The 25,960-nt window shown below is 44.6% G+C and overlaps 1 protein-coding gene across 3 annotated transcripts; it reads left to right on the top strand.

The window, feature by feature from the left end:
- Positions 1 to 718: 718 nt before the first annotated feature.
- Positions 719 to 23,028, top strand: tgfb1i1 (transforming growth factor beta 1 induced transcript 1). 3 transcript variants are annotated; one of them, XM_012969937.3, is made up of 11 exons: positions 719 to 916; positions 3,534 to 3,655; positions 3,734 to 3,798; positions 4,824 to 4,933; positions 5,965 to 6,040; positions 10,748 to 10,826; positions 17,243 to 17,617; positions 18,547 to 18,720; positions 19,445 to 19,526; positions 20,267 to 20,415; positions 21,053 to 23,028. In XM_012969937.3, the coding sequence occupies exons 3-11, from the start codon at positions 3,740 to 3,742 to the stop codon at positions 21,317 to 21,319; spliced, it is 1,371 nt and encodes a 456-aa protein (XP_012825391.2). In that variant the 5' UTR covers positions 719 to 916; positions 3,534 to 3,655; positions 3,734 to 3,739; the 3' UTR covers positions 21,320 to 23,028.
- Positions 23,029 to 25,960: the final 2,932 nt, after the last annotated feature.

The following is a 25,960-nucleotide window of genomic DNA, read 5'->3' on the forward strand; positions in this document are numbered from 1 at the left end:
ATTGGGTTTATTTCATGGTTAAATGATTCCCTTTTCTCTGTAATAATAAAACAGTACCTGTACTTGATCCCAACTAAGATATAATTACCCCTTATTGGGGCAGAACAGCACTATTGGGTTTATTTAATGGTTAAATGATTCCCTTTTCTCTGTAATAATAAAACAGTACCTGTACTTGATCCCAACTAAGATATAATTACCCCTTATTGGGGCAGAACAGCCCTATTGGGTTTATTTAATGGTTAAATGATTCCCTTTTCTCTGTAATAATAAAACAGTACCTGTACTTGATCCCAACTAAGATATAATTACCCCTTATTGGGGGCAGAACACTCCTATTGGGTTTATTCAATATTTAAATGATTTTTTAGCAGACTTTAGATCTGGAGATCCAAATTATGGAAAGAACCCTTATCCGGAAAACCCCAGGTCCCGAGAATTCTGGATAACAGGTCCCATACCTGTAAATTCTGTTTTAACCATGGCTGTCCTGTTGCAGTGCTCCATTCCCTCTGCCCCCCTGTCCCCCTATTTCCCTCTCCTTTTTCTCACACTATTTTCCGGCATTTCCTCCCTTCCCTTCTCCCTCGCTATCCTTTCCTCCCCTTCTTTTTCTGAGCTGAACCTCTTAGACAGGAAATGGTTTTCTCTAAATTGTTTCCAGAGATGTGAAACAGAGAGAGAGAGGGAAAAAAAGAGAGAGAGAGAGGGAGAGACAGGCACCCAGTGGCCGAGGGGGAGAGAGACACACGCAAACAGAGTAGAAGGGGGCTAAACACATAGAGAGCGCCACAGGCTGGTAAGAAGGAGCAGACAAAGAGAGGGAGAGATGGAGACACTGAGAGACTGAATGTGACTCACACACTGAGGGAGAGAGTACTGAGGGAGAGAGTACTGAGGCAAGACTGAGTACTGAGTGAGTATTGTTCATGCTGCTGCCTAGTGGTGCCCCCCAAATCAGACTTTCCCCCCCTCCCCAATTCATTTTGCGCTGACTGGTAACTCAGCCTTGGTTCCTATCCGTCTCTGTCACACATGTGGGCTTTACTTCTCCCTCTCTCTCCCTATCTGTTTATATCTCCCCCATTTTAACAGACTTCTGTTTCCCATAAAAGGAAAAAAAAAAGAAAAGTCAGGGACTCCTCCCAATCGTGCGCCTCTCTCTCATTCCAGCCCCGTACTCACATCCTCATCTCTTGCTCTCATCTCTATGCTCTTTCCCTCTCTCACATCAGCCCTCTCATCCTCTCACCCTCCGCTCCCTGTCTGTTTCCCAGTCTGTGCTCTAATTTTTGTTCTTATCCAAACACATTCTTTCCATTTAATCAGACCACTTTCATCCTTTATTTCTCTTCTGCTGGAGTCTCCACCAAACTCTCCACCAACAGCTTCTCCTTATGTCATGTTAATCCTGCTTTTCATACACATTACTCTTTATATTACTACTGCCTTCTCTGATTATCCAGTCTTCCCCCAGTCCTAGCTCCTTTTATCATTCTGTGGTCTGCCTACATGAAACATGGAAGACTTAGGTAAGTTCATCAGATGTGTAGAACCTTCATCCCAACATAGGCATAGGTTTCTTGTGCTTTCATGTTGTCTGGCTGGGAGTTTGCATTGGGAGTCTCTATGTTCTCTTCAGCTCTGGTCCCAAGTTGTCCCAAGAAGGGTTTGGACAAGGGGCTCAGCCTGAATGACTGTTAGGGTAAAAAAAATGTCTATTCACTTTTCTATATTCACCTAGCTTGAAGGTTATCAAGGGTGAGATTTGGGGTAGAAACGTAGATATTTTGGCACCGTTTGGCTCTGTAACCATGCTATGAGGTAAGGAGGCTCTGACCAAAGGCTGGAGCTCTGGCTTTATCTACCCACTCAAATACTTTGCTGGTTTTCTTATGCTTTCATGCTGGGAGGCTGGAATTTCTCTTTAATGTGGCGGTGCTGGTTCCCAGTTTGTGAGGCTTACCCTCTGGAGGAGCTTGATGTAATGGCGGGGAACTTGAGTGCCTGTTAAAGTATGATATGTGGAGAATGCTTATTTATTTTCCTATATCCAGCTATAAGGTCAGTTAGGGTGAGATTTGTGGTAAAAACATAATTGCCGTCCTAGATATTTTTGGACCTATGACTAAATAACAGATAAACCAATATTTTTTCATATCTGTAATCATGTTATGAGCTAAGGGGGCTGCCCCAAGGCCGGACCTCCATGGATTTTGTGGTGTTTAGAACCTTCATCCATTCATTCAAATACATAGATGGCTTCTCATGCTTTCATATTCTCTTGTTACTTTGCCTAGGGCTGGGAGTTTGTATTGGGAGGCTGCAAGTTCTCTGGTGACACTGGCCCCAAACCGTGGGGCTTACCCCCATGGAGAGGCTTGGGGCAGTGGCAGTGGGGCTCAGCCTCAGTGCCTATCAGGGTTGAAAGTCAATAAGGTAAAGATTTGGGGCAAAAACCTATAAGCTGTCCTAGATTTTTTAGACTTATGTGTGAATGACTGATACATCAACATTGTTCTATAGCTGACACCATGTAATCAGCTTAGGGGGCTTTGATTAGAGACTGGACCTTCAAGGAGGGTTGTGACATGTGACCTTCATCCTTCCAATGAATTACATACATGTTTTCTCACGTTTTCATGTTATCTTGTTACTTTGTTATGAATGGCTGGGAACTTGTATTGGGGAAGCTGTAAGCGCACTTTAGCTGGGTTCTAAACTGTAATGGTGGCCATACACATTATTATTATTATCTTATTCTGGTTGTCAGATATGCAGGTAGACAAAAAAACTAAAGAATTCTACCCCTATCTGATGATTCAGTACTAAACATATGCCGGTGCTAGGGTGCCTTAAACCCTTCAACCAGCCGGATCAAATTTTCATACAATAATATTGGTGCTTGTATGGCAACCTTAAGGATTACTCTGCTGGAGGGGCTTGGCAGGTTGGCTCAGCCTAAATGCCTGTTAGCGTAATATATCTGTAGAATGCCCATTTGGTTTGCTATATACAAACCCACCTTGAAATTTTGTATCAAACTTGAGGCTATCCCACCAATTAACTCTACAGCATTTCTAATTGTGTGCCAGAATGTTCCATTTCAGCATCTTTGTGCATCTTCCCCTGCTATAAACATTAGATAAACTTTCTTTACCTTAGATTTCACGTTTTAGCTGGGTTCAACTCACCTTTTTTGTGTCAGGAGAGGAGGGTGAATTTTGAAAATTATTTTTTTATAGAGGCTAGCAACTTATAATGATATATGAATACGTAGAAGTTGGTGTCTTTATGGGGAGATGAAGCCTCCCTAAATTATATTATATTTCGCCTGCGTTTGTGTTATAAGTTTACAGAAATGTAAGGTTCCACTGTTCATCTAATCACTACTTTGGGTTCCACAAATCGAGAACGTTTGCATTGTATAATTCTGTATAATTCTGTTTGAATTCCAAGATCCCACCATCTGTCTTAAAACCCCTGTTGTGCTATACGTGTGCCCTATTGCAGCAATGTGATGTATCTTTCAGATGCACTGCTCGCTGACCTCCAGATCACAACGCCTCCTCGTTGTCCAGTTTTACTAACAGACTCTCCTGAGAAACCTCAGCCTACTGAGACCCGGCCTCCTCCACCTCCCTATGATCCCAGGGTAATGATTTCCCACTCAGTGACATGACTGATGATCTCTAAACCAACCATCCATTTAACTCTTGTTGTTCTTTGGCAGACTGCAATGTCGAATAAGACCTCTGACCATGAGACCATTCCAGTGGACAAGGACCACCTATACAGGTGAGGCAAACAGTCTAGGTTGTTTTTCTCTCCTTTCAAAAATTTTACTAATGACATTCCCTTCTTACTTTTAGTACCTATATTCATCTCTGTATTTACTTTTCATTGTATCTGTGTGTCAACTTCTGTTGTCTTCTTATGTCTTTGCCTCTGCTCCAAATGTCCTCCCTAAGTATCTCATCATTCTTTCTCTTTTTGTGAGGCCTCCAATATCTCCCTCAAGCTTTCCCACTTGTTTATACTCATTGATTTTCTATTCTTAAGGCTGCCATACACGGGCTGATTCTAGCTGCCGCTATCGGTCCCTTAGACCAATTCAGCAGCGGCCCGTGTAGGGGCACTGATGATGGGCCTGCCTGAAATCGCCCAGATATTGATCGGCAGGTTAAACAATTTAAGGTGGCCATACACCAAGCGAGCGGATCTTCTCCTGAAATCCCCCACTTACGGGTGGGCGATATCGGGCGAATTTAGGCTAATTTGGTAGTTTGGCCCTGGGGCCAAATGATCGAATAATAACGTTGGAAATGGGCGCAGTTGGTTCGGGAACCGCATCAACGAGCCAATGCGGTCCCTGATCCGACTAAATTTTTTAACCTGCCCGATCAATATCTGCCTGATTTCAGGCCAGATATTGGTCGGGCATGCCCTCGTTGCTGTCCCTACAAGGGCCGATAAGCTGCCAAATCGGTCTAAGGGACCGATATCAGCAGCTACAATCGGCTTGTATATGGCCACCTTTAGTCAGATCAGGGACTGCATTGGCTCATTGGGGCGGCCCTCGAACCAACTGGGCCTATACCCATTGTTCTAATTTGATCATTTGGCCCCAGGGCCAAATGACCGAATTAGCCTGGATTGGCTCGATATCGCCCACCCGTAGGTAGGGATATCAGGAGCGGATCCGCTCGCTTGGCGACATCGCCAAGCGAGCGAATCTTAACGTGTATGGCCACCTTTAATCATTCCTTTCTGCTGTCTGATGGACTTCCAATGGCATAGCTCATTTTCTCTTGCTCCCACAGCACCGTACAGAAATATCCTTTGCCTTCGGTCTCGCCAGCCTTGGGTGGTGGGCTGTGTGAATTGGATCGATTGCTCAATGAACTCAATGCCACACAATTCAACATCACTGGTAGGAGGTGGAAGAATGTACAGCTGTCATTTTTTGGTTATGGGTGGGTTGGAAGGGGGTGATTGGCCTGGGCCCTGTACATGTAACAGGAGGACATGATAGTGTCTGTAGGATAACAGGGAAGTTTTTATATGAGATGGTATTGGACAACCTCTGGCCCTTTAGTAGTTGCCAACTTGGGTTGTGGTGGTCCAGTTGTAGTGCTACCGGTCTACAGGCCAGGCAGCTTTACTGCTTATAGATAATGGTGTCTCAGCCTGTTTGCCCCACCAACAGTCCTAATAATACCATTCCTGTTAAATGATTCACATTTGTCATTTTCATTAAACTTTTACCTTTTTTAACTTTTATTTACCCTTAGGGGCTGATTTACTAAGACACGATTTCGAATCCGAATTGGAAAAATTCCGATTGGAAACGAACATTTTGCGACTTTTTCGTATTTTTTGCGACTTTTTCGTATTTTTTGCGATTTTTTCGGCGTCTTTACGATTTTTGCGAAAAAACGCGAGTTTTTCGTAGCCATTACGAAAGTTGTGCAAAGTCGCGATTTTTTCGTAGCGTTAACACTTGCGCGCAAAGTCGCGCCTTTTTCGTAGCGTTAAAACTTAAAAGGCGTGACGTTTCGTGCAAGTTTTAACGCTACGAAAAAATCGCGAAAAATACGAAAAATACGAAAAAGTCGCAAAAAATACGAAAAAAAATCGCAAAATTACCGATCATTGCGAAAAAAACTCAATCGGACGCATTCGGCCCGTTCGTGGGTTAGTAAATCAGCCCCTTAGTGTTACATTATGTTACTGTATTGTGTTTTACTCTTCATTCTGTCTCCATCTTTCCCGCTTATATTTTTTTTAGGCAATGTAAAGGGTAACTCAGAAGATAGCATGTAGTTATAAAATAATTGAATAATATCTAATATTTCTAGATATCATTCTCTGTCTCACATTGTCCCACTGCCCTTTCCTCAGCCATTATCGTTATACTGATTGTTATTTGTCTATCTATACCGCCCCATCTTGTCCCTACAGATGAGATAATGTCTCAGTTCCCCACTCGGGATCGCAATGAACAGAAAGCTGAAGCACAGAAAGAAGCAGAGAAAAGGTAAGGAAGAGTAGGGAAACTGTCATTACTAAGGCTATTTCCATAGAATGGACCCAACCGAACAACCATGGGAGAATGTAGGGGGTATTATTGTGTTGATCTCAGGCTGGTAGAACTTTGGTCCCTAGAATGGAAACAAAGAACATCCCACTCTGCTCTTTCCATTAGGTTCCGGTCCCACCTTCTAACTGACTATGGCAAAGAGAGCAGCCCAAAAACATACTTTGTTTGCCCAAGAGGGTGGAGGTAATAAATATAGGTCCAAATTTCATCACGTTTGGAGAATTATAAGGGTATGAATGAGCAAAACACGTTCCTCAAATTGTAGTTTAAGAAATGGAGACATAAGAGGGAGTTACCAGCAAGAAGATGAACAAATAAAGGAGGGTCTCCACCCACAAACATGGGTCATACTGATGGTGTTAGTAGGATCATATGATAACAGTGACATTTTATATGAGATGGTTGCCCAACTTCTGTCCCTTAAGTACTCGCCTAATTTCAATGGTTGTGGGGGTTCAGTAGTAGCAGTAAAGGTCCATAGGCCGGACAGTCTTACTATGTATAAATAATGGTGTCTCACACAGCCTGTGTGCCCCACCATCTAGTAATAATACTCTTTCCTCTTATGGTTCTCCATGCTTTACATGTTTCACCGTCAGTAGTATTTGCATTATATACCTCAGTACAAAGACATATTCATCGATGGACTTTCCACCTTAATGTCCACTAGATCCTCACATCTGTGGTTATAAGGAACTTACAATATTCACCAATTATTAGTGCATTTTTTCAAACCCAAAGCCCATGAGATGAGTTTAATGCAGTTTGCATAGATAGAGAGCGATACATTGATGACTAAAGTAAAGGTGGCCATACACAGGCCGATTGTAGCTGCCGATATTGGTCCCTTAAGGTCCCCATACATGGCCCGATTCTAGCTGCCGATATTATTATAATTATTATAAACATTTATTTATAAAGCGCCAACATATTCCGCAGCGCTGTACAATAAGTGGGTTTCATACATTGGATATCTGTCCCTTAGACTGATTCGGCAGCTTATCGGCCCGTGTATGGGGTCAAACGACGGGCCTGCCCGACCCATATCTTGCCTGAAATCGGGCAGATATTGATTGGGCAGGTTAAAAAATTTAGTCGGATCGGGGACCCCATCGGCTAGTTGATGCGGTCCCCAAATCAACTGCGCCTATTACTGGCATTCTAATTTGATCGTTTGGCCCCAGGATCGGGGACTGCATTGGTTGGTTGATGCGGTCCCCAAATCGACTGCGCCTATTTACTGAATTAGCCTAAATCCACCCGATATCACCCACCCGTAGGTGAGGATATCGAGAGAAGATCTTAATGTGTACGGCCACCTTAAGGGACCTTAGATTATAAGCTTCATTGAAGCATGTAAAAGATGTGAATTATAAACAACATCAGGGTCTGTTCTGGTATCTTGTAATCTTAAGGGTGAAGACACACAGAGCTACTAGTAGCAGCTACTTGATGTGGCTACTAAAACAGACAATGCTGATAATTGTCTCTACATATTTTTTAGTAGAGGCGATACTCATTACTGTCTATGGCAGGGGATTTTCTGGAGTTTACTAGTAGCTCAGTGTGTCTTCACACTAATTGGTGAGCACTGCTTTATGAGATAAACATTTCTCATAGTTTCGCCACTTCAAACCACAGATATAAGGATGGAGAGGAGAGGAAGGATAAAAGGTCAAGGAGGCGCATGTGTTGTACTGATACATACAAGCCATGTAGGCGTCACGGAGAAACATGTTCCTCATATTGTGGTTTGAAGAAATGGGGACATAGGAGGGAGTTACCAGCGGGAAGATGAATAAATAAAGGTGACCTCCACCCAAAAACATGTTTTCATCTCATGAAAGAAAATGTAACTCTAAGCAAATTTCCAATAAATGTAAAGTCAACATATTCAGTGGTTTTCAAGTTAAGCGTAACTGCTACTGAAAGCAAATACGTTTTGGGGTAGAATCCATTTTGACTTGGGATTAACGCTGCCTATGTCTTCTATAGAATGTTGCTAAACTACTAGTAACTATTAAGACATTTGCTCATAGCTGCTTTGTGTATCCCTACCTCATGGATATACTTTATATACTCGAGTATAAGCCTAGTTTTTCAGCACCCAAAATGTGCTGAAAAAGTTGAGTCGGGTGCCATGGGTCCCTCAAGACTAGCACCCTCTCTCCTTTGTGTGCAAATTAGGCCACCCGCAACCAGACCCTACAGTGCCCTGGCCTAGGCTCCCACTAGCAATACTTATTTCCCCTTACATCTCCTCCGGGACTGGGTCTCCTGCCAGTTTGCCAATGTGCAATGAGCGTGGGGTAGTACTCATATTGTTTTTGTTGACCCTCTTCTCCGCTTACAGAGCTAGTTTACTGTTTTTCTTTGAAATAAATATTGAAAAACATATACCCCACTGATGCCTCAATTAATGTAATTTTATTGGTATTTATTTTGATTATTAAAACTTAGCAGTAGCTGCTGCATTTCCCACCCTAGGCTTATACTCGAGTCAATATGTTTTTCCAGTTTTCTTAGGTAAAATCAGGTACCTCAGCTTATATTCGGATCGGCTTATACTCTAGTACAGTGCTGTCCAACTGGCGGCCCGCGGGCCGCATGCGGCCCTCGACCCCCCTCTGTGTGGCCCCCCACCTATCTGGCTGCTTTGATGGCTTAACTTTGTGTTAGCTTTAAATGGTATCAGTACTGAGATTAACTGCCCCCCTGCATGGTTCTCACCTCAGATTCATGCTGTAATCCCTCTGTATTGTTTAAAAATGTAATCCCCTGTGTTGTTCACACCTTTTAATCTCTGCATTGTTCACCCCCTGCAGTGTTCACACCTCAGGCTCAGGCTGTAATCACCCACATTGTTCCCCTGTTCACACCTCATTGTATGTAATGCCTGACCTATGCTGCCTGTGTATAGGCAGCATAGGGTAGGCAGAGTATGGCACATAGGCTGCATAGGGCAGGGAGGATATGGCACCCACAGGCAGGGTAGGACAGGCAGAATATGGCACCCACAGGCAGCATAGGACAGGCAGAGTATAGCACCAAAGGCAGCATAGGACAGGCAGAGTATGGCACACAGAGGCAGGATAGGACAGGCAGAGTGCTGCCTGTGTGTGCCATACTCTGCCTACCCTATGCTGCCTGTGGGAGGTGAACCTGGCAGGGGTTTGTTCTGGGAGTTTGTTAGCAGTTGGAAATAGCCGTTAAATGGTCCCTAAGGTGTGTAATTATATGCTGGGGGTTGCTGTGCTATCCACAGGGGAGGAGGAGGCATATGGATTTAAGGGTGTGTCTTAATATGACATAATATAATTCTTTAACATATGAATGATGGTTGATATCCCTGCAGCGACCATTGTGATACAATGGGTGTGGTTTGAAGTGGGTGTGGTTTAAAATTGGGGAGTGGCCAAAACTGGCTTCCATTAGCGGCCCTCCACCATGTATGCTAGAGAAATTCCGGCCCTCAGCACCGCAGAAGTTGGACAGCACTGCTCTAGTATATACGGTAAATTTTAAAGTGGGTAACTGACCCTTTGTTTCCAAAACTTTGGGATATTGGAATCATGCTTGTCTTAAACTGGTTGGCCAGGGTGTGGTGCAGGCACAGGATGTCCAAATGTAGAACAAATACAATGTTGTATAGTTCATAACAACTGGCAACAACACATTCAAAATGGGTGCTGGGTGCAATGGTAGAGGTTATTGCTCTGCAGCACGGAGATCCTGGGTTCAATTCTGATCAGAGCCGTATATGCAGGGAAGTTGTACTGAATGTTCTCTGTTGGCTTGCTTCAGCTTCCATCCACAGTCCAAGTCCATACAGACATTTTATTTAATTCCTGGTGAATCTGAACCTAGTGTGTATTATTATTATTATTAACATTTATTTATAAAGCGCCAACACATTCCGCAGCGCTGTACAATAAGTGGGTTTCATACATTGGACATACAGAGTAACATATAAAGCAATCAATAACCGATACAAGAGGTGAAGAGAGGCCTGCCCAAAAGAGCTTACAATCTACAAGGAGAAAGGGTTGAGACACAAGGTGTGGGAATAGGGGCTTTGGATTGTAAGCTCCTATAGAGCAGAGATTGATGTAAAGAACAATCTCTGTAGGGTAACTTTATGCTACCACTTTGTGGAAAGGTGATGAAGGGATGTACTTATAGTGCATAATAAAACTATGATTCAATAGAAATAACCCAATGGATCCCTTAGCCAGACTGGGGGCCTTCCAGTTTGGTAGAGCTGCAGGTACTGGACTGATTCGCTCATCAGGACATGCTTTGATGAAGGACTATGACATGTTATTGAAACTGAGTAAGGTTAAGGCCTTCTCACAGTAGGTTGAGTGGGTGGAACATTAATGATGGGGTTGTTGAATAGTTGTGTTAATGTTGCTGTCAAAATGATGGTTAAACCTTTTCTACAGAATTGATGGGAAATGAGTCTATGGGCACATAAGAATGAGATGATTGTTGAGGTTTGGCCTGATGAGTAAAGTTTAAAAAATGTTGATCTGGTGGGATGAGCAGAATGAATGACAATTCAATGCAATGACATTAATTGCTCCTCTAGGCGCCATGTAACTCTACTTGTCTACTCTACTGACACATGTTCCTCTTGCTTAGGGCCCTGTCGGCCTCCTCGGCCACTCTCGAGCTGGATCGCCTGATGGCTTCGCTGTCTGATTTCCACAAGCAGAACACAGTAAGTGCCAAGGAATGTTCCTCCTAAACACACTCAGTTCACTAAACAAATCTTTCCAGCCTGGTCAGCCCTGTGAGGGAAAAAGTTTATATAATTCTGATACCGAGGTTAAAAAATATGTATACAGTGAAAGAACTATGTAGGGTTGGGAAATAAAGCATGGATCATCTGTTGGCACCTTGGAGTAACAATGGAGTAACTGGAAGTTACTGGGTCTGACAGAAAAAATCAATTTGGGTCTCAGTGCCCCTATACTCCTTACAACCCCCCCCAATCTCCCCAACAGCCACAGGGTCTGTTCCCTTCATATTTATGCCCCTGGAGGGACAAATATCTATTTAGCAGTGAAAAGTAAAACACATTAGTTTAGAATATCTTCCGGGTCGGACTAGCCCGCCAGACACCGGGTAAAATCCCAGTGGGCCCCGGCGGCCCAGACCCAACCCTTGCCGGCGCTCCCCCTGCCCGACTGTTCCTTCCCTGGCGCGTTAAATTTATGTGCGCTCGGGGAGGATGTTGGTTGGGGGACCCTGCGGGGTGTTAGGGGGGGCCCCTGGGGGGGTTAGGGGATGCGGCTGGCGGGGGCACCTGCAGGGCCCCGGTAGGCCCTGCACCCCCCAGTCTGACCCTGAATATCTTCCTCCATGGCAAAATACAGATTTAATAATCTGGTAGGTCACTTGTCAGTGCCGCCCACACTGCTCGAATGAGCAGTGCAAAAGGATAATCACGCTGCTACATGGGAGCCTACAGTTAAATAGACCTGTAAACGGAACATAGAAGATACTGCTCCGGTAGATGTAGGGCATTGGAGAATAGGTGATAAATGATAATTCCAACGCGTATCTAACAGGTAAATGTATCTAGGTTTTAATATCACCAATGGTGGGTAGAGCCAAACACTGTGAAACAAATGTATGACAGTGGTTAATCTAGATAAGAGAAGCAGATCATCTTTGAAGTCCAAATAATTCCCCTGGGATCATATGAGAGACTGGGCCACTTATTCCATCAGGCAACCAACTCCCCAGTCTGTTGGTGCCAATACATTGGCAGAGGAGCTTAAGTTGTTATATAATACGGTTTGGGATCCCTTATCCGAAAACAGTACCTGTACTTGATCCCAACTAAGATATAATTACCCCTTATTGGGGGCAGAACAGCCCTATTGGGTTTATTTAATGGTTAAATGATTCCCTTTTCTCTGTAATAATAAAACAGTACCTGTACTTGATCCCAACTAAGATATAATTACCCCTTATTGGGGCAGAACAGCCCTATTGGGTTTATTTAATGGTTAAATGATTCCCTTTTCTCTGTAATAATAAAACAGTACCTGTACTTGATCCCAACTAAGATATAATTACCCCTTATTGGGGGCAGAACAGCCCTATTGGGTTTATTTAATGGTTAAATGATTCCCTTTTCTCTGTAATAATAAAACAGTACCTGTACTTGATCCCAACTAAGATATAATTACCCCTTATTGGGGGCAGAACAGCCCTATTGGGTTTATTTCATGGTTAAATGATTCCCTTTTCTCTGTAATAATAAAACAGTACCTGTACTTGATCCCAACTAAGATATAATTACCCCTTATTGGGGGCAGAACAGCCCTATTGAGGTTTATTTAATGGTTAAATGATTCCCTTTTCTCTGTAATAATAAAACAGTACCTGTACTTGATCCCAACTAAGATATAATTACCCCTTATTGGGGGCAGAACAGCCCTATTGGGTTTATTTCATGGTTAAATGATTCCCTTTTCTCTGTAATAATAAAACAGTACCTGTACTTGATCCCAACTAAGATATAATTACCCCTTATTGGGGCAGGACAGCCCTATTGGGTTTAATTAATGGTTAAATGATTCCCTTTTCTCTGTAATAATAAAACAGTACCTGTACTTGATCCCAACTAAGATATAATTACCCCTTATTGGGGGCAGAACAGCCCTATTGGGTTTATTTAATGGTTAAATGATTCCCTTTTCTCTGTAATAATAAAACAGTACCTGTACTTGATCCCAACTAAGATATAATTACCCCTTATTGGGGCAGGACAGCCCTATTGGGTTTAATTAATGGTTAAATGATTCCCTTTTCTCTGTAATAATAAAACAGTACCTGTACTTGATCCCAACTAAGATATAATTACCCCTTATTGGGGCAGAACAGCCCTACTGGGTTTATTTAATGTTTTATTGATTTTTTAATAGACTTAAGGTATCGAGATTCAAATTACGGAAAGACCCCTTATCCGGAATACCCTTGGTCACGAGAATTCTTGATAACAGGTCCTATACCTGTAACAGGCAATGACAGAAGTGCGTGTCTAGTAACCCATACCAACCGGTCAACAGGTAGCATTTACTGGCCTCCTGTTTAAAAAGCAAGCATCTGATTGGTTGCTATGGGTTACTAAGTCTGGGCAAACTTTGCTCCCATTATTATGAGATTATTTTGCAGCATTTTGGGATTTTTGGGGGATTTATGTGGCCCTTTGTTATGAGAATTTAATGGATTAAACTGAGATTGCATTGGTTCAGACCTAGGGACTAGGCTCTAATACAGGAGGAGGGAACGGCATCACACAAATACCAGGAATAGCTCAAGACCAAAATTCACTAAGAGGCTCGGTGTTTATGTTGGCGCTGTTTCAGAATCCAGTTTCATGGGATTTACAGTGCAAGCAGCTTCCTGACATGATCCAGCGACTGAACCAAATACCCAGAACATGGAATGTATGCTTTAAAGGGGAACTTGACCTAAATAATTCTAAAAACAATTTTAGAAAAACATATATAAATGTTTATATAAATACCCCGCTGTGTAGCCCCGGGGGCAGCCATTCCTGCACTGGTACAGCTGGGGTGTTTGCTACAGAAACCCTACTATAGTTTATATAAATATCCCGCTGTGTAGCCCCGGGGCAGCCATTCCTGCACTGGTACAGCTGGGGTGTTTGCTACAGAAACCCTACTATAGTTTATATAAATATCCCGCTGTGTAGCCCCGGGGGCAGCCATTCCTGCACTGGTACAGCTGGGGTGTTTGCTACAGAAACCCTACTATAGTTTATATAAATACCCCGCTGTGTAGCCCCGGGGGCAGCCATTCCTGCACTGGTACAGCTGGGGTGTTTGCTACAGAAACCCTACTATAGTTTATATAAATATCCCGCTGTGTAGCCCCGGGGGCAGCCATTCCTGCACTGGTACAGCTGGGGTGTTTGCTACAGAAACCCTACTATAGTTTATATAAATATCCCGCTGTGTAGCCCCGGGGGCAGCCATTCCTGCACTGGTACAGCTGGGGTGTTTGCTACAGAAACCCTACTATAGTTTATATAAATACCCCGCTGTGTAGCCCCGGGGGCAGCCATTCCTGCACTGGTACAGCTGGGGTGTTTGCTACAGAAACCCTACTATAGTTTATATAAATACCCCGCTGTGTAGCCCCGGGGGGCAGCCATTCCTGCACTGGTACAGCTGGGGTGTTTGCTACAGAAACCCTACTATAGTTTATATAAATACCCTGCTGTGTAGCCCCGGGGGCAGCCATTCCTGCACTGGTACAGCTGGGGTGTTTGCTACAGAAACCCTACTATAGTTTATATAAATACCCCGCTGTGTAGCCCCGGGGGCAGCCATTCCTGCACTGGTACAGTTGGGGTGTTTGCTACAGAAACCCTACTATAGTTTGTATAAATACCCTGCTGTGTAGCCCCGGGGGCAGCCATTCCTGCACTGGTACAGCTGGGGTGTTTGCTACAGAAACCCTACTATAGTTTATATAAATACCCTGCTGTGTAGCCCCGGGGGCAGCCATTCCTGCACTGGTACAGCTGGGGTGTTTGCTACAGAAACCCTACTATAGTTTATATAAATACCCCGCTGTGTAGCCCCGGGGGCAGCCGTTCCTGCACTGGTACAGCTGGGGTGTTTGCTACAGAAACCCTACTATAGTTTATATAAATACCCCGCTGTGTAGCCCCGGGGGCAGCCGTTCCTGCACTGGTACAGCTGGGGTGTTTGCTACAGAAACCCTACTATAGTTTATATAAATACCCCGCTGTGTAGCCCCGGGGGCAGCCATTCCTGCACTGGTACAGCTGGGGTGTTTGCTACAGAAACCCTACTATAGTTTATATAAATACCCCGCTGTGTAGCCCCGGGGGCAGCCATTCCTGCACTGGTACAGCTGGGGTGTTTGCTACAGAAACCCTACTATAGTTTATATAAATACCCCACTGTGTAGCCCCGGGGGCAGCCATTCCTGCACTGGTACAGCTGGGGTGTTTGCTACAGAAACCCTACTATAGTTTATATAAATACCCTGCTGTGTAGCCCCGGGGGCAGCCAGTCCTGCACTGGTACAGCTGGGGTGTTTGCTACAGAAACCCTACTATAGTTTATATAAATACCCCGCTGTGTAGCCCCGGGGCAGCCATTCCTGCACTGGTACAGTTGGGGTGTTTGCTACAGAAACCCTACTATAGTTTATATAAATACCCCGCTGTGTAGCCCCGGGGGCAGCCATTCCTGCATTGGTACAGTTGGGGTGTTTGCTACAGAAACCCTACTATAGTTTGTATAAATACCCTGCTGTGTAGCCCCGGGGGCAGCCATTCCTGCACTGGTACAGCTGGGGTGTTTGCTACAGAAACCCTACTATAGTTTATATAAATACCCTGCTGTGTAGCCCCGGGGGCAGCCATTAAAGCTGGGGAAAAAGGAGAAAAGATACTTATCTGTTATCTCAAATGTAACCTGTGCATTTTCTCCTTTTCCAGATTTAATGGCTCCCCCTATGGTTACACAGTATGGTATTTATGTAAACTATAGTAGAGTTTGTAAAGTAAACAGACCAGTGTTACCAGTGCAGGGCCACAGTACATTATATTTTAATTACTTTAAACCATTTTGGTGATACTGTTCCTTTAATGTAGACATAATTATAGAATACAGGTTTGGCATATTAGGAAGGCACCAATTATAAGGCTATATTTTACTGGTCATTACTATGTCAGTTTGTACTATACATGAAGCAATAAGAAGGAAAGAGAGAGCTGTAACAAATGGCTGAAGAATCACGATCTGAAGAGCTTACAATCTAGAATCCAGTGTGGTAGCCAATGAGCACTTATTGCCATACCTCTGTGCCTTAGCAAATGCAGAAGTGCAGAAATGACATTTACTTTACAACATCTCTGAAGCCAGAGTGGCCTGCCCTATAGCAGATAGGGTAACGGAAACCTCCCCCCAGATCCGCTTATAGTGGAACATCCAGGCAGAGGCTCTGCGGCATTAGATAAACCCACGCAGGACGCATATGCATATCTGCTCCATAGACCTCTCTCTCTCTCTGACATGAATTTTAATATAATCTAACCCACTGCCATTTATTATAATGTATAATTGTCCTGCTATATTGAAATAGATCAACATTATGTAGGACCTTACTGTATGGGGAACACTAAGCTGGTACACTAGGGAGTAAAGGGAGAGGCCCACCTGAGGTGGCAAGCACCCTTGCGTCTGTGCCCATAAACCAGCCTGGTTGCCAACAGGCAAAGTAAAGGTGGCCGATTGTAGCTGCCGATATCGGATCAATTCAGCAGATTATCGGCCAGTGTAGGGGCAAAACAGCGGCCTGCCTGAAGATCTGCTCGTTAGGCGACCTCTCCAAGCGAGTGGATTTTAATGTGTATGGCCACCTTAAGTCTGGTGTGGGTCCTCTGCACTGCTACTTAATTATTATTTAGTTGGTCATCAGCAGGGCTGGAACTAGGGGTAGGCAGAAGAGCACCTCCCAGTTCCTCACATGGTGTGCTCGACCCCCATGCGTGCACTCATAAAAGGATGGGGGGGGGTGGCAGAGCAGAAGACGCTATAGCCAACTGGGTTGCCTAGGGTCAGCTTGGCCCACCCCTGGTCATCAGGCCTGGACTGGCAATCTGTGAATTCTGGCAAATGACAGAGGGGCTGCTGTAAGATGCCATAGACAGTCACCTCAGGTGGCTGTTATGGGGTTGCTTGGGCCTCTGGGCTGATTGGACAGATACTGTACACAGTATGGCCGCTGATACGACAGCCCAAATGATCATATCCGCAGGGAGTGAGGAGAAGCTGATGCGCCTTACGCTTGTCAGTTGTGCATTGGGAGGTCACATTTTTAAACATGTTGGATGATCTGCAATTGAATAGGATTATCTGTTGGAATGTAACCCTGCCCCAACATTGCTTACATGCCTAGATAGTCTGACAGGTCGAAATCATTCCAAACTGCCTGACCGCACATGGGCCAGCTTTACTGTACGTAAATTCCAATGATATATATATTGGTATGGGGTACTTTGTTATTTCTGCACCATCCTCTGAGCTGCTTAATGTAAACGTTATGCCGTTATTGTAGGTATCACAAGAAGTGGAAGCTCCTGGCACTTTTAAAGGCTCTGAGGCAGTTTCCAGACCAGGAGATACAGAAGACCTATCAAGCCCTAGAAGCATAGAAGATGGGGTTCCTAAAGCTTCAGAGGACGCACCAAGTCCTAAAAGTTTTGAGGTGGTGTCCGCTCCTGTGCATTTGGACGTCAAAACAGACCAAGTCATTTCTGCTTCCCGGGTTCCTGATTCTGTGTCTGGTTGCAAAGTTCCAGAAGCCACAAGTGGTCCAAGGAGTGATTTGGACTCAATGCTGGTGAAGCTACAGTCTGGGCTGAAACTACAAGGCATTGAAACGCAAAGCAAGGGTCTGTGTGAGAGCTGTCAGCGTCCCATAGCTGGGCAGGTAATATACACTATGTATACCCCTGCCTCACCTCTAGGGGGCAATGTCACAATATATGCTCTCGGTCAAGTAGAATCTATCAGCAGAATAGAAACCAACCAGCAGGTAACATTTGCTTGTCACCTGTTTGAAAGCAAACATTTGATTGGTTACTATGGGTTACTAGACCAAGAGCAAAGCTTAGGACTATTATTACATTAGTGCAGAATATGCTGATTTATGGATCCATAGTCCATCATTTATTCTTGCACCCCCGGAAACATTTTGGTGGAAATTTGTGTGAAGTTTCATTCCTTTTAAATGAAGTAATGATGAAGTGATGTTGATGAAGAGTTGGCCTTGATGACAAAGTCTTTTCTGAAGGTCAGTAATTCGGTGCCCATAGTCCCAAAATCAAAGTTCTTTCTACCGTAACATTTCCCCTCCCACCGTGTGTGTAAAAATCACAACCGTGTATGATGTTTTGATACTTTTCTTGTTCAAATTTGCCCAAGAACACGGTTTTCCAGTTCTACAAGCAGGAAATACAAACAAGAGTCATCCAACCATGAAGCTGAAGACGGCCAGACAGCAGGCGGTGGGAGATAACAAGTTCTGCAGACAAGGCACCTTATCTTCATAGTGATAGTTTAATTGAAGTATGACAACTGTATGTACTATGTAATTATACTGTGAAAGGTCTAGTAACCCATAGCAACTGGTTTTTACTGGGTTAGTCCAGTTAAACGAACAAAACTGTACATTTTGACCTTGTATAGAGTCTGTAAGTGCCTGTATGTTGTCTTGGTTGCATTTACCCCAGTGCCCCAGTGCCCCAGACTAAGCCATTCCTGCTGCTGAAACAACAGCTTCTTGTCCTGGGGTTGTGCTGTGGTAATGAAGGGGTTCTTGTTGGATTTTGTTAAATTGTGACCCATTGTCTTCTTCAGGTGGTTACCGCTCTCGGACATACCTGGCACCCAGAGCATTTTGTGTGTGCCCACTGCCACGCTCTGATTGGCACAACCAACTTTTTCGAGAAGGACGGTCGACCATATTGTGAGAAAGACTACTTTATGCTCTACGCCCCACGCTGTGCTCTATGTGAACTGCCCATAGTGCAGGTAACGTACCTGTGGGGAATGTTATAAAAGTTACAACATATGTACTAGGCTTGGTAGTGATTTAATATAGGGGTATAGGTTGCTGATTGGTGGCATTTAGTAATTTGCTGCTGTGAGCCACTGAGTTAGCCCTGGATCAAACAGTAGTTACAGGGCTCTAGCCTCTTGGAATATACATAAGGCGCAGGCAAGAATGTTGACTGTTCCACCCCGTGGTCCTTTTGTCTCATTGACAACCTGGGGGTAAGGCTGGACTCTGGACTCTGGAAGACCACAAGAGCTTACTAGTGGGGGTTCCAAAGCAATCATATCAAACTGGACTTTACCCTAAAGGTGGCCATACACTTTGAGATCTGCTCATTTGGTGAGGTTGCAAAACAAGCGGATCTTCTCCCAATATTCCCATCTAAGGTGGGTGATATTGAGCTAATTTGATCGTATGGCGGCCAAAGGCATCGTCGGGCCGAGGACTGCACCAGTGAGTCAATGCAGTCCCCAATCTGATGGGAAAAGCAAACCTGCCCAATTGACACCTAGTCAGATATCAGGGGAAGCCCATTGGGGGGGCACCATACATGGGCACGTAAGCTTTCAAATCAGTCTAAAGGAATCAAATTGGCTGCTTAAATCTGACTGTGTATGGCCACCTTTATACTGGTACATTTATTACTGCTATATTGACCCAGATTTCCTGTTTCTAATACTATTTTCTCTTTCCCTTCAGAACATGGTTACGGCACTTGGGTGCACTTGGCATCCGGAGCATTTTTGTTGTAAAGTCTGCAAAAAACCAATAGGGGAAGAGGGTGAGTATTCCCATTCCAGTGCCCCCTGATTGTCACAGTGCATTCCCCAGCCAGGCATTCCATTATATCCAATACCAATACACCCTCAAGGCATGTTTTGCACTATAATACCTATTATTGTGATATAATGCATTGCCTATAATGGTGTCACCATATATCCTATTGCCACATAGTGCATGATCTACCTCTTGTGATGCTGTAAGGCTTTACTTTTTGTGCAATAAATAGTGAATAAAGTACCCCCATTGTAAAATATAAGGATATTATAAGGAGTCCTATGACCATATAAAAGCACGAGGCTGAAGGCCGAGGTCATGGAGCTCTGAGGTGACTAGCCTTAAATGTTGGTCCCTCATTCTAATGTATCCTTGGCGTGTAACTGGCGTGTCAGTACAGCTGGCATGTAGCCAACTTTGTACAACAGGCTCATTAGCCCAAAGGTGATTGATTGAGCTCTCGCCATGACGGTGCCTTTCATGCCCCAGAGACAACTTGCCCAGTATATGTACATTCTTGCCTTCAGGCACATTTTTGGCATTTTTGAAATGCTGTATGCTATGCAATACACAGCAGCTGTGTGCCCTCAAATCTGCCCCAACGGGTTGGGGTACCTGATCTTTCGGGGGTATCCTGCTCTATAACATTACCCACAGTGCAATGCTTTGGCCCCTAGCTGTAGCACCTCTCTTTGTAAATGTGTCCCCATAAGTAACTTTCCCCTTGCTTGGTCTCTCTTGCAGGTTTCCATGAGAAGGATGGGGAACAGTACTGCTCAGATGACTATTTCCGACTGTTTGGGGCCGTCTGCGCAGGCTGCTCTGAGGCGGTGAAGGAGAGTTATATCTCTGCCCTGGGTGGCTTGTGGCACCCACAATGCTTTGTGTGCCATGTGAGTAACGCGCTTATGGGTGCTCATGTTTCCTTGCACAGAGCTTTGGCTCTCCCATTATCTATAGTCATCAGTGCTAAACTACCCCCCAGTGAGGGGACAAATACATGTGCAGTCCTGCTGATATATTCATTGTACTGTGTCTGACAAACAGTATGTCAGCTCCCCCCTGTGTGTATAAATGCAACTGCAGTCATACAGGGAGCTCTGAGTATCACTCATGTATTATAAGGGATAATGTACCCCCTACTGTAAATGATAAGGATATTAGCAGTCACTGAGGGGTTCTGTGCCCATATAAAGGCACAAGGCTGCAGGCTGAGTTATACAGGGAACTCTGAGTATCACTCATGTATTATAAGGGATACTGTACCCCCTACTGTAAATGATAAGGATATTAGCTGTCACTGAGGGGTTCTGTGCCCATATAAAGGCACAAGGCTGCAGGCTGAGTTATACAGGGAACTCTGGGTATCACTCATGTATTATAAAGGATAATGTACCCCCTACTGTAAATGATAAGGATATTAGAAGTCACTGTGACTATATAAAGTCAGTATGTCATGTGACATAATTTTTGGTATTATATGTATGTATGTATCATGTTTAACTCTTTCTTTACCGCTTTATACTGTAGGTGTGCCACACACCATTCATCAATGGAAGTTTCTTTGAGCACGAAGGCTTACCTCTATGTGAGACTCATTACCACTCCCGCCGTGGGTCGCTGTGTGCTGGGTGCGAGCAGCCAATAACAGGGCGCTGTGTGACTGCAATGGGCAAGAAGTTCCACCCCCAACACTTGAATTGCACCTTTTGCCTCCGACAGCTGAACAAGGGCACCTTCCGGGAGCATGATGGGAAACCTTACTGCCAGGCCTGCTACGCCCGGCTGTATGGGTAGAGGGGTTCCATGGTTTCAGGAAAGGAGGGTCCATCTGAAATATGCAGCTTCACAAAGACTATACTAAGGATGCTGTGCGAGGCACCAGACTATAAAGATACACAGGCAAGGCTCTGCAGGGGAAAGGGCTGCTCTGCAGGGCACACAATCTGCACTGCTCATCCAGCTCTGTACGACTGGCAGAACCCCCATGCAGTGTTCTGCGGGGAGAATGGGATAAATGCTTTCGGTGTTGTATGGGACCACATGCATGGCAGGGATCTAGCCACATCCAAAGCTGTGTAGGCCATGGAGGACTGTCAGTGACCACATAAAATGCTCTGCCATAGGCTACTGTAGCTGGGCATTTGGAGGGTTTGTAGGAAACCCAGTAGTCCCATGCACTGGTCAACTGGAGAAGGAGCCTGCTGCTCCAAACCTGTTGGCTACCACATCGGGCAAGTAGCCAGCGGCTCTGCAAGCCTTCTGAGACTATGGGCAGAGTTCTGCAAGGAAGGGGCCAGCTGCCCACTATAGGAACCAGGCGCTCCACAAAGCTTCAAGGTTCTGCCAGAAAGGAGACAGCTGCCCTGCAAGACCTTTGAGACTACACGCAAACCTCTGCAAGGAAGGAGACAGCTGCTCTGCAAACCTTCTGAGCCTAAAGGGTAATGCTCTGCAAGGGACACAGCTGCTCTGCAAGGCTTCCGAGGCTGAGTGCAAAGTTCTGCAAGGGAAACAGCTGCTCTGCAAGACCTTTGAGACTACAGGCAAACCTCTGCAAGGAAGGAGACAGCTGCTCTGCAAACCTTCTGAGCCTAAAGGGTAATGCTCTGCAAGGGACACAGCTGCTCTGCAAGGCTTCTGAGGCTGAGTGCAAAGTTCTGCAAGGGAAACAGCTGCTCTGTAAGGCTTCCAAGGCGCAGAGTTCTGCAAGGGAGGAGCCAGCTGCTCCGCAAAACGTCTGAGACTGCACAAAGAGAGCCGCTATGCATTCACTGGTCTACGTTCTGAAAGCAAGCATCTGATTGGTCGCCACGTTTCTGCATAAGCCTGAGAGTATTTCACACACCTGGGCATTGTAATTTCAGTTTTAAGGTTTCTTCAGGTCTAGTAACCCATAGCAACTATTGAACCGAAAAGCTGCCCTGTGATTGGCTGCTGTGGCTTACTAGCACTGGGCTTTGTATCTGTTATTACATTACCATATATTTAGCTGCATCCATTATCTGACAAGAGAGTGCAATTGCTTGCTCTGCTACACTGTCCCAGTTAATCCAATGATGGCCAATCCATATCGGCCCATAACCCATCCATATTGGCCCATTTGTTCTGCTTTACCTATTTGATTTTAATTTATTGGCAAGACAGTACTTTTATTGAACGCATTTGCTATTCTTTGCTATTGCTCAAGCTTCCGCTACCTCTACTGGCTGTCCATTCCTAGTAACCACCACCTCCAGTTAGGTAACCTGTCCTAATACCAGGGCTTGGTTTTTCAGGTAGACGTGGGGGTAACCATAAAAGCTGTTGGAGGTCCATGAGGTCCCATATACATTGTGGGGTCTTAATACACCATATACACGTATATGGGACGGCCATTTACCTGCTTTGTCGCAGGCTGTATGGGCTGACAAAAAACAGCAGAGGAAGGACACATCCAAATTTAATCTCTGTACACATTATCACTATTCACATCCATATATATATGCAATAAAATGTTCACTGTCTGTGCGTTCTCCCGTAATTTGTAGACATAACAGATCTTTTCACATTTAAACTAAAGCCGCCATCTTCTGATGCTCTGTGTCACTCACTGATCACCTGACAGGAAATAACACAGGTTCTAACTATAACAGGAAGTGTGCACCTCCTGTTGTGTTACCATTGGCTGAAGTACCCTAGCATGTATGTGTGAGCAGAGTGCCTCACATGAGTCGGGGGATGGCTTGAGTACTAGTGGTCGCATAAAAAAAGGGTGTGGGCGACAACAACAAAAAAAAAAAAGACACGGGTGACAAAAAAAGATGCGGGCAACAAATGCGTTTCGTGAATTTTTTACCTTTTACGCAAATTTTCTTGCCGTTTCGACAATTTTATGACGGTCCAAACGGGACAGATTCGCTCATTACTATTGAGTACTTAAAATGGCAGTGTTTCTGAGGGCACTTACTAATAGAAACATATTTTACATAAATATCTATGTCTATCTAAATATACTGTATCTATATCAGTAATGGAAATCAGTGTTTTATAAATGAACTGTATTATGTGATCAAAGTTTTATAGAGACCTTCAGTGTTCAGGGATATCACATTTTCACTTCTGAGGTAACCAGATGTTTCCTTTTAAACAGATTCCTTTTAAACAAAATTCATTTAAAAACCCTAGGCCCCCTACAGGGCCACCCCTTCCCCCACCCGTTTATAGAAAATGCAACATAGTGCAGTGGGGTTGGCGGCCGCCATCTTGTCCTACTCTGACATCAGTTTCCTAGCTACCCCCCGAACCATGGAGATTGGTTGCTTAGTCGATGGGACAGGTTAGAAAATTTTAGTTGGATAAGGATAAAATCTGTGCATGTATTGTGTATCTGCCGATATCCTTGGGGGACCTACAGTGCATTCCCAGGAAGTCACTTTCATACGATTGGTGCTGCCAACTGTTTCATATTCGGAACATCCTCCCATTTGGTATTTTTAGGGCTTTATCCTACAATTAGGGGTAGGCAGAAGAGGCGCAACAATGAAGGGGCACCGGGTAGGTACCTCTCCTGCCTACCCCTAGTCTGTGCTCCATTGTGACTCCCCCTGTGAGGGTGGGGGGCACACACATGGGGGGGTAGGGAGGTTGCAGGGGTGCCTGGTTGGCTTAGCCCACCCCTGACGATCGATATCTGCGTGTTCGTAACAAGCAAACTAAAATCTGAACGTATATGGCCAGCTTTATGTCATCTGCAGGGCTGATTTACCATGGTCGACAGGACAAAGATACCCAGGGTCGGACTGGGCCGCCGGGACACCGGGAAAATATGGTGGGCCCCAGCAGCCATGACCCAACCCAATTGCTGCATCCTCTGGTCTCTGATGTCCTCCCCTGACGCGTTTCACATACGCGTTCAGGGGAGGACGTCGGACAGGGGCCCCTGCGGGGGGGGTTTAGGGGTGCGCGGCAGGGGCCCCTACGGGGGACACGGCCGGAGGAGGCACCTTGGGGGGTGCGGCGCCCCTGGGGCAGCAGGCCCGGTGGGCCCTGCACCCCCCAGTCCGACCCTGAAGATACCTAAGTATTGCTGTCACGTTGGCGGTAGCACTAAGGTGTTTTTAGATGTTTTCACACCTACCGGGCAGCTTTACTATATGCCCCGTGTGTCATTGCCCTAACTAGAGAAGAGCACAATAGGTTTCTCTGCCATAGCGATCACCCCCTGCCCCAGTCCACAATGGGGAATAGGTAGGTATGGCAGGTAGGGGGCAGCATAGTTCTCCTGTCTTGTGAGGCAGAATTGCCCAAGTCCCCCTTCAGTTCATTACCTAAGTCCCTTTTACCATCCGCTGTTCCAGTGATTCTTACCGTGGAAGAAAAAAAAAGAAATAAAAATTCCCAAACATTGCAGCTTTCATTCAAGCACAGGGGAAATTCCTTAGAAATGCAGAAATGTGCAGAGGTCAGGCTTCCTACCATAAATGGCTATACTGGAGCTGCCATGTAAATAACTGAGGATTTACTCACATCACTGTGGGTGGGAGAGGCAATAAAACATTTATGTAGTAGGGTAACTCCCGCTGAGCCCCCCTCTCTGGGGAATGGTGCCAGTCTATTGCGCACAATCCTTATCTTACTCAATAGGTTTGCTCTTTTAGAAAATCCCTAATAAAAACACTTTATCCTTCTCCCAGACTGAGACAAGATTATTATTGGGATCTGGCTGCGACGCAGTCTATTTATAGAAAAGCTAAAGATTGTCACCAAAATCTGATTTCTACCCAGAATGCTTTGGGCATAAGCTCTGATAAGCACAAGTACTGGAAAGTACTGAGCAGGCATGTGAGATAGCTAAAATTATATTTTTAAAACATTATTGTTGTGTCTGCTTCAAGCCCCTCTATCACATTTTTAAATAAACTTTAAGTTTAAGCCCCATTCTAAGCAAATTTTCAATTGGTCTTCATTATATATTTTGCATGATTTTTACATGATTGGCCTATTTTCCCAATTTCCAACCTGCAATGTCACTCACCCTGGCAAAATGAAATAGATGAACTATGAGGTTTCAGCTTTGTTGTTATTATTATTGCTTATATTTCTTTTCAGACCCATCTATAGTCCTATTTAGTTCTGACTACCGAACAGTTGCCTAGTTGCTAGGGTAAATAGGAGATCCTAGCAACCAGATAGCTGTCCAAATTAGAAACAGGGGAGCTGCGGGACAATTATTAATGACAAAAAAATATAACAAATGAAGACCAACTGCAAATTGTCGCAAAATACTGCTAAGATATGTACTTTATGTTCTGATTCACATAGGTTATTCTGCAGAGAATATACAGTATATCTATATATATGTGATAGCAGTGGTTCCTGCCCCAAGTCCAATGATGTTATTATATGGTCGGTGCTACATAATAATCATTTTTGGTGTCCTTTAAAGGTGTTTTATTG

Source organism: Xenopus tropicalis, chromosome 9 (assembly GCF_000004195.4).
Source record: "Xenopus tropicalis strain Nigerian chromosome 9, UCB_Xtro_10.0, whole genome shotgun sequence".
Taxonomy (NCBI): domain Eukaryota; kingdom Metazoa; phylum Chordata; class Amphibia; order Anura; family Pipidae; genus Xenopus; species Xenopus tropicalis.

Bases quoted from the DNA above. Each gene is read 5' to 3' on its own strand.
- tgfb1i1 (XM_012969936.3), top strand. The intron at 17,618-18,546 runs GTAATATACACT...TGTCTTCTTCAG, and splicing joins AGCGTCCCATAGCTGGGCAG to GTGGTTACCGCTCTCGGACA. The intron at 19,527-20,266 runs GTGAGTATTCCC...TCTCTCTTGCAG, and splicing joins AAAACCAATAGGGGAAGAGG to GTTTCCATGAGAAGGATGGG.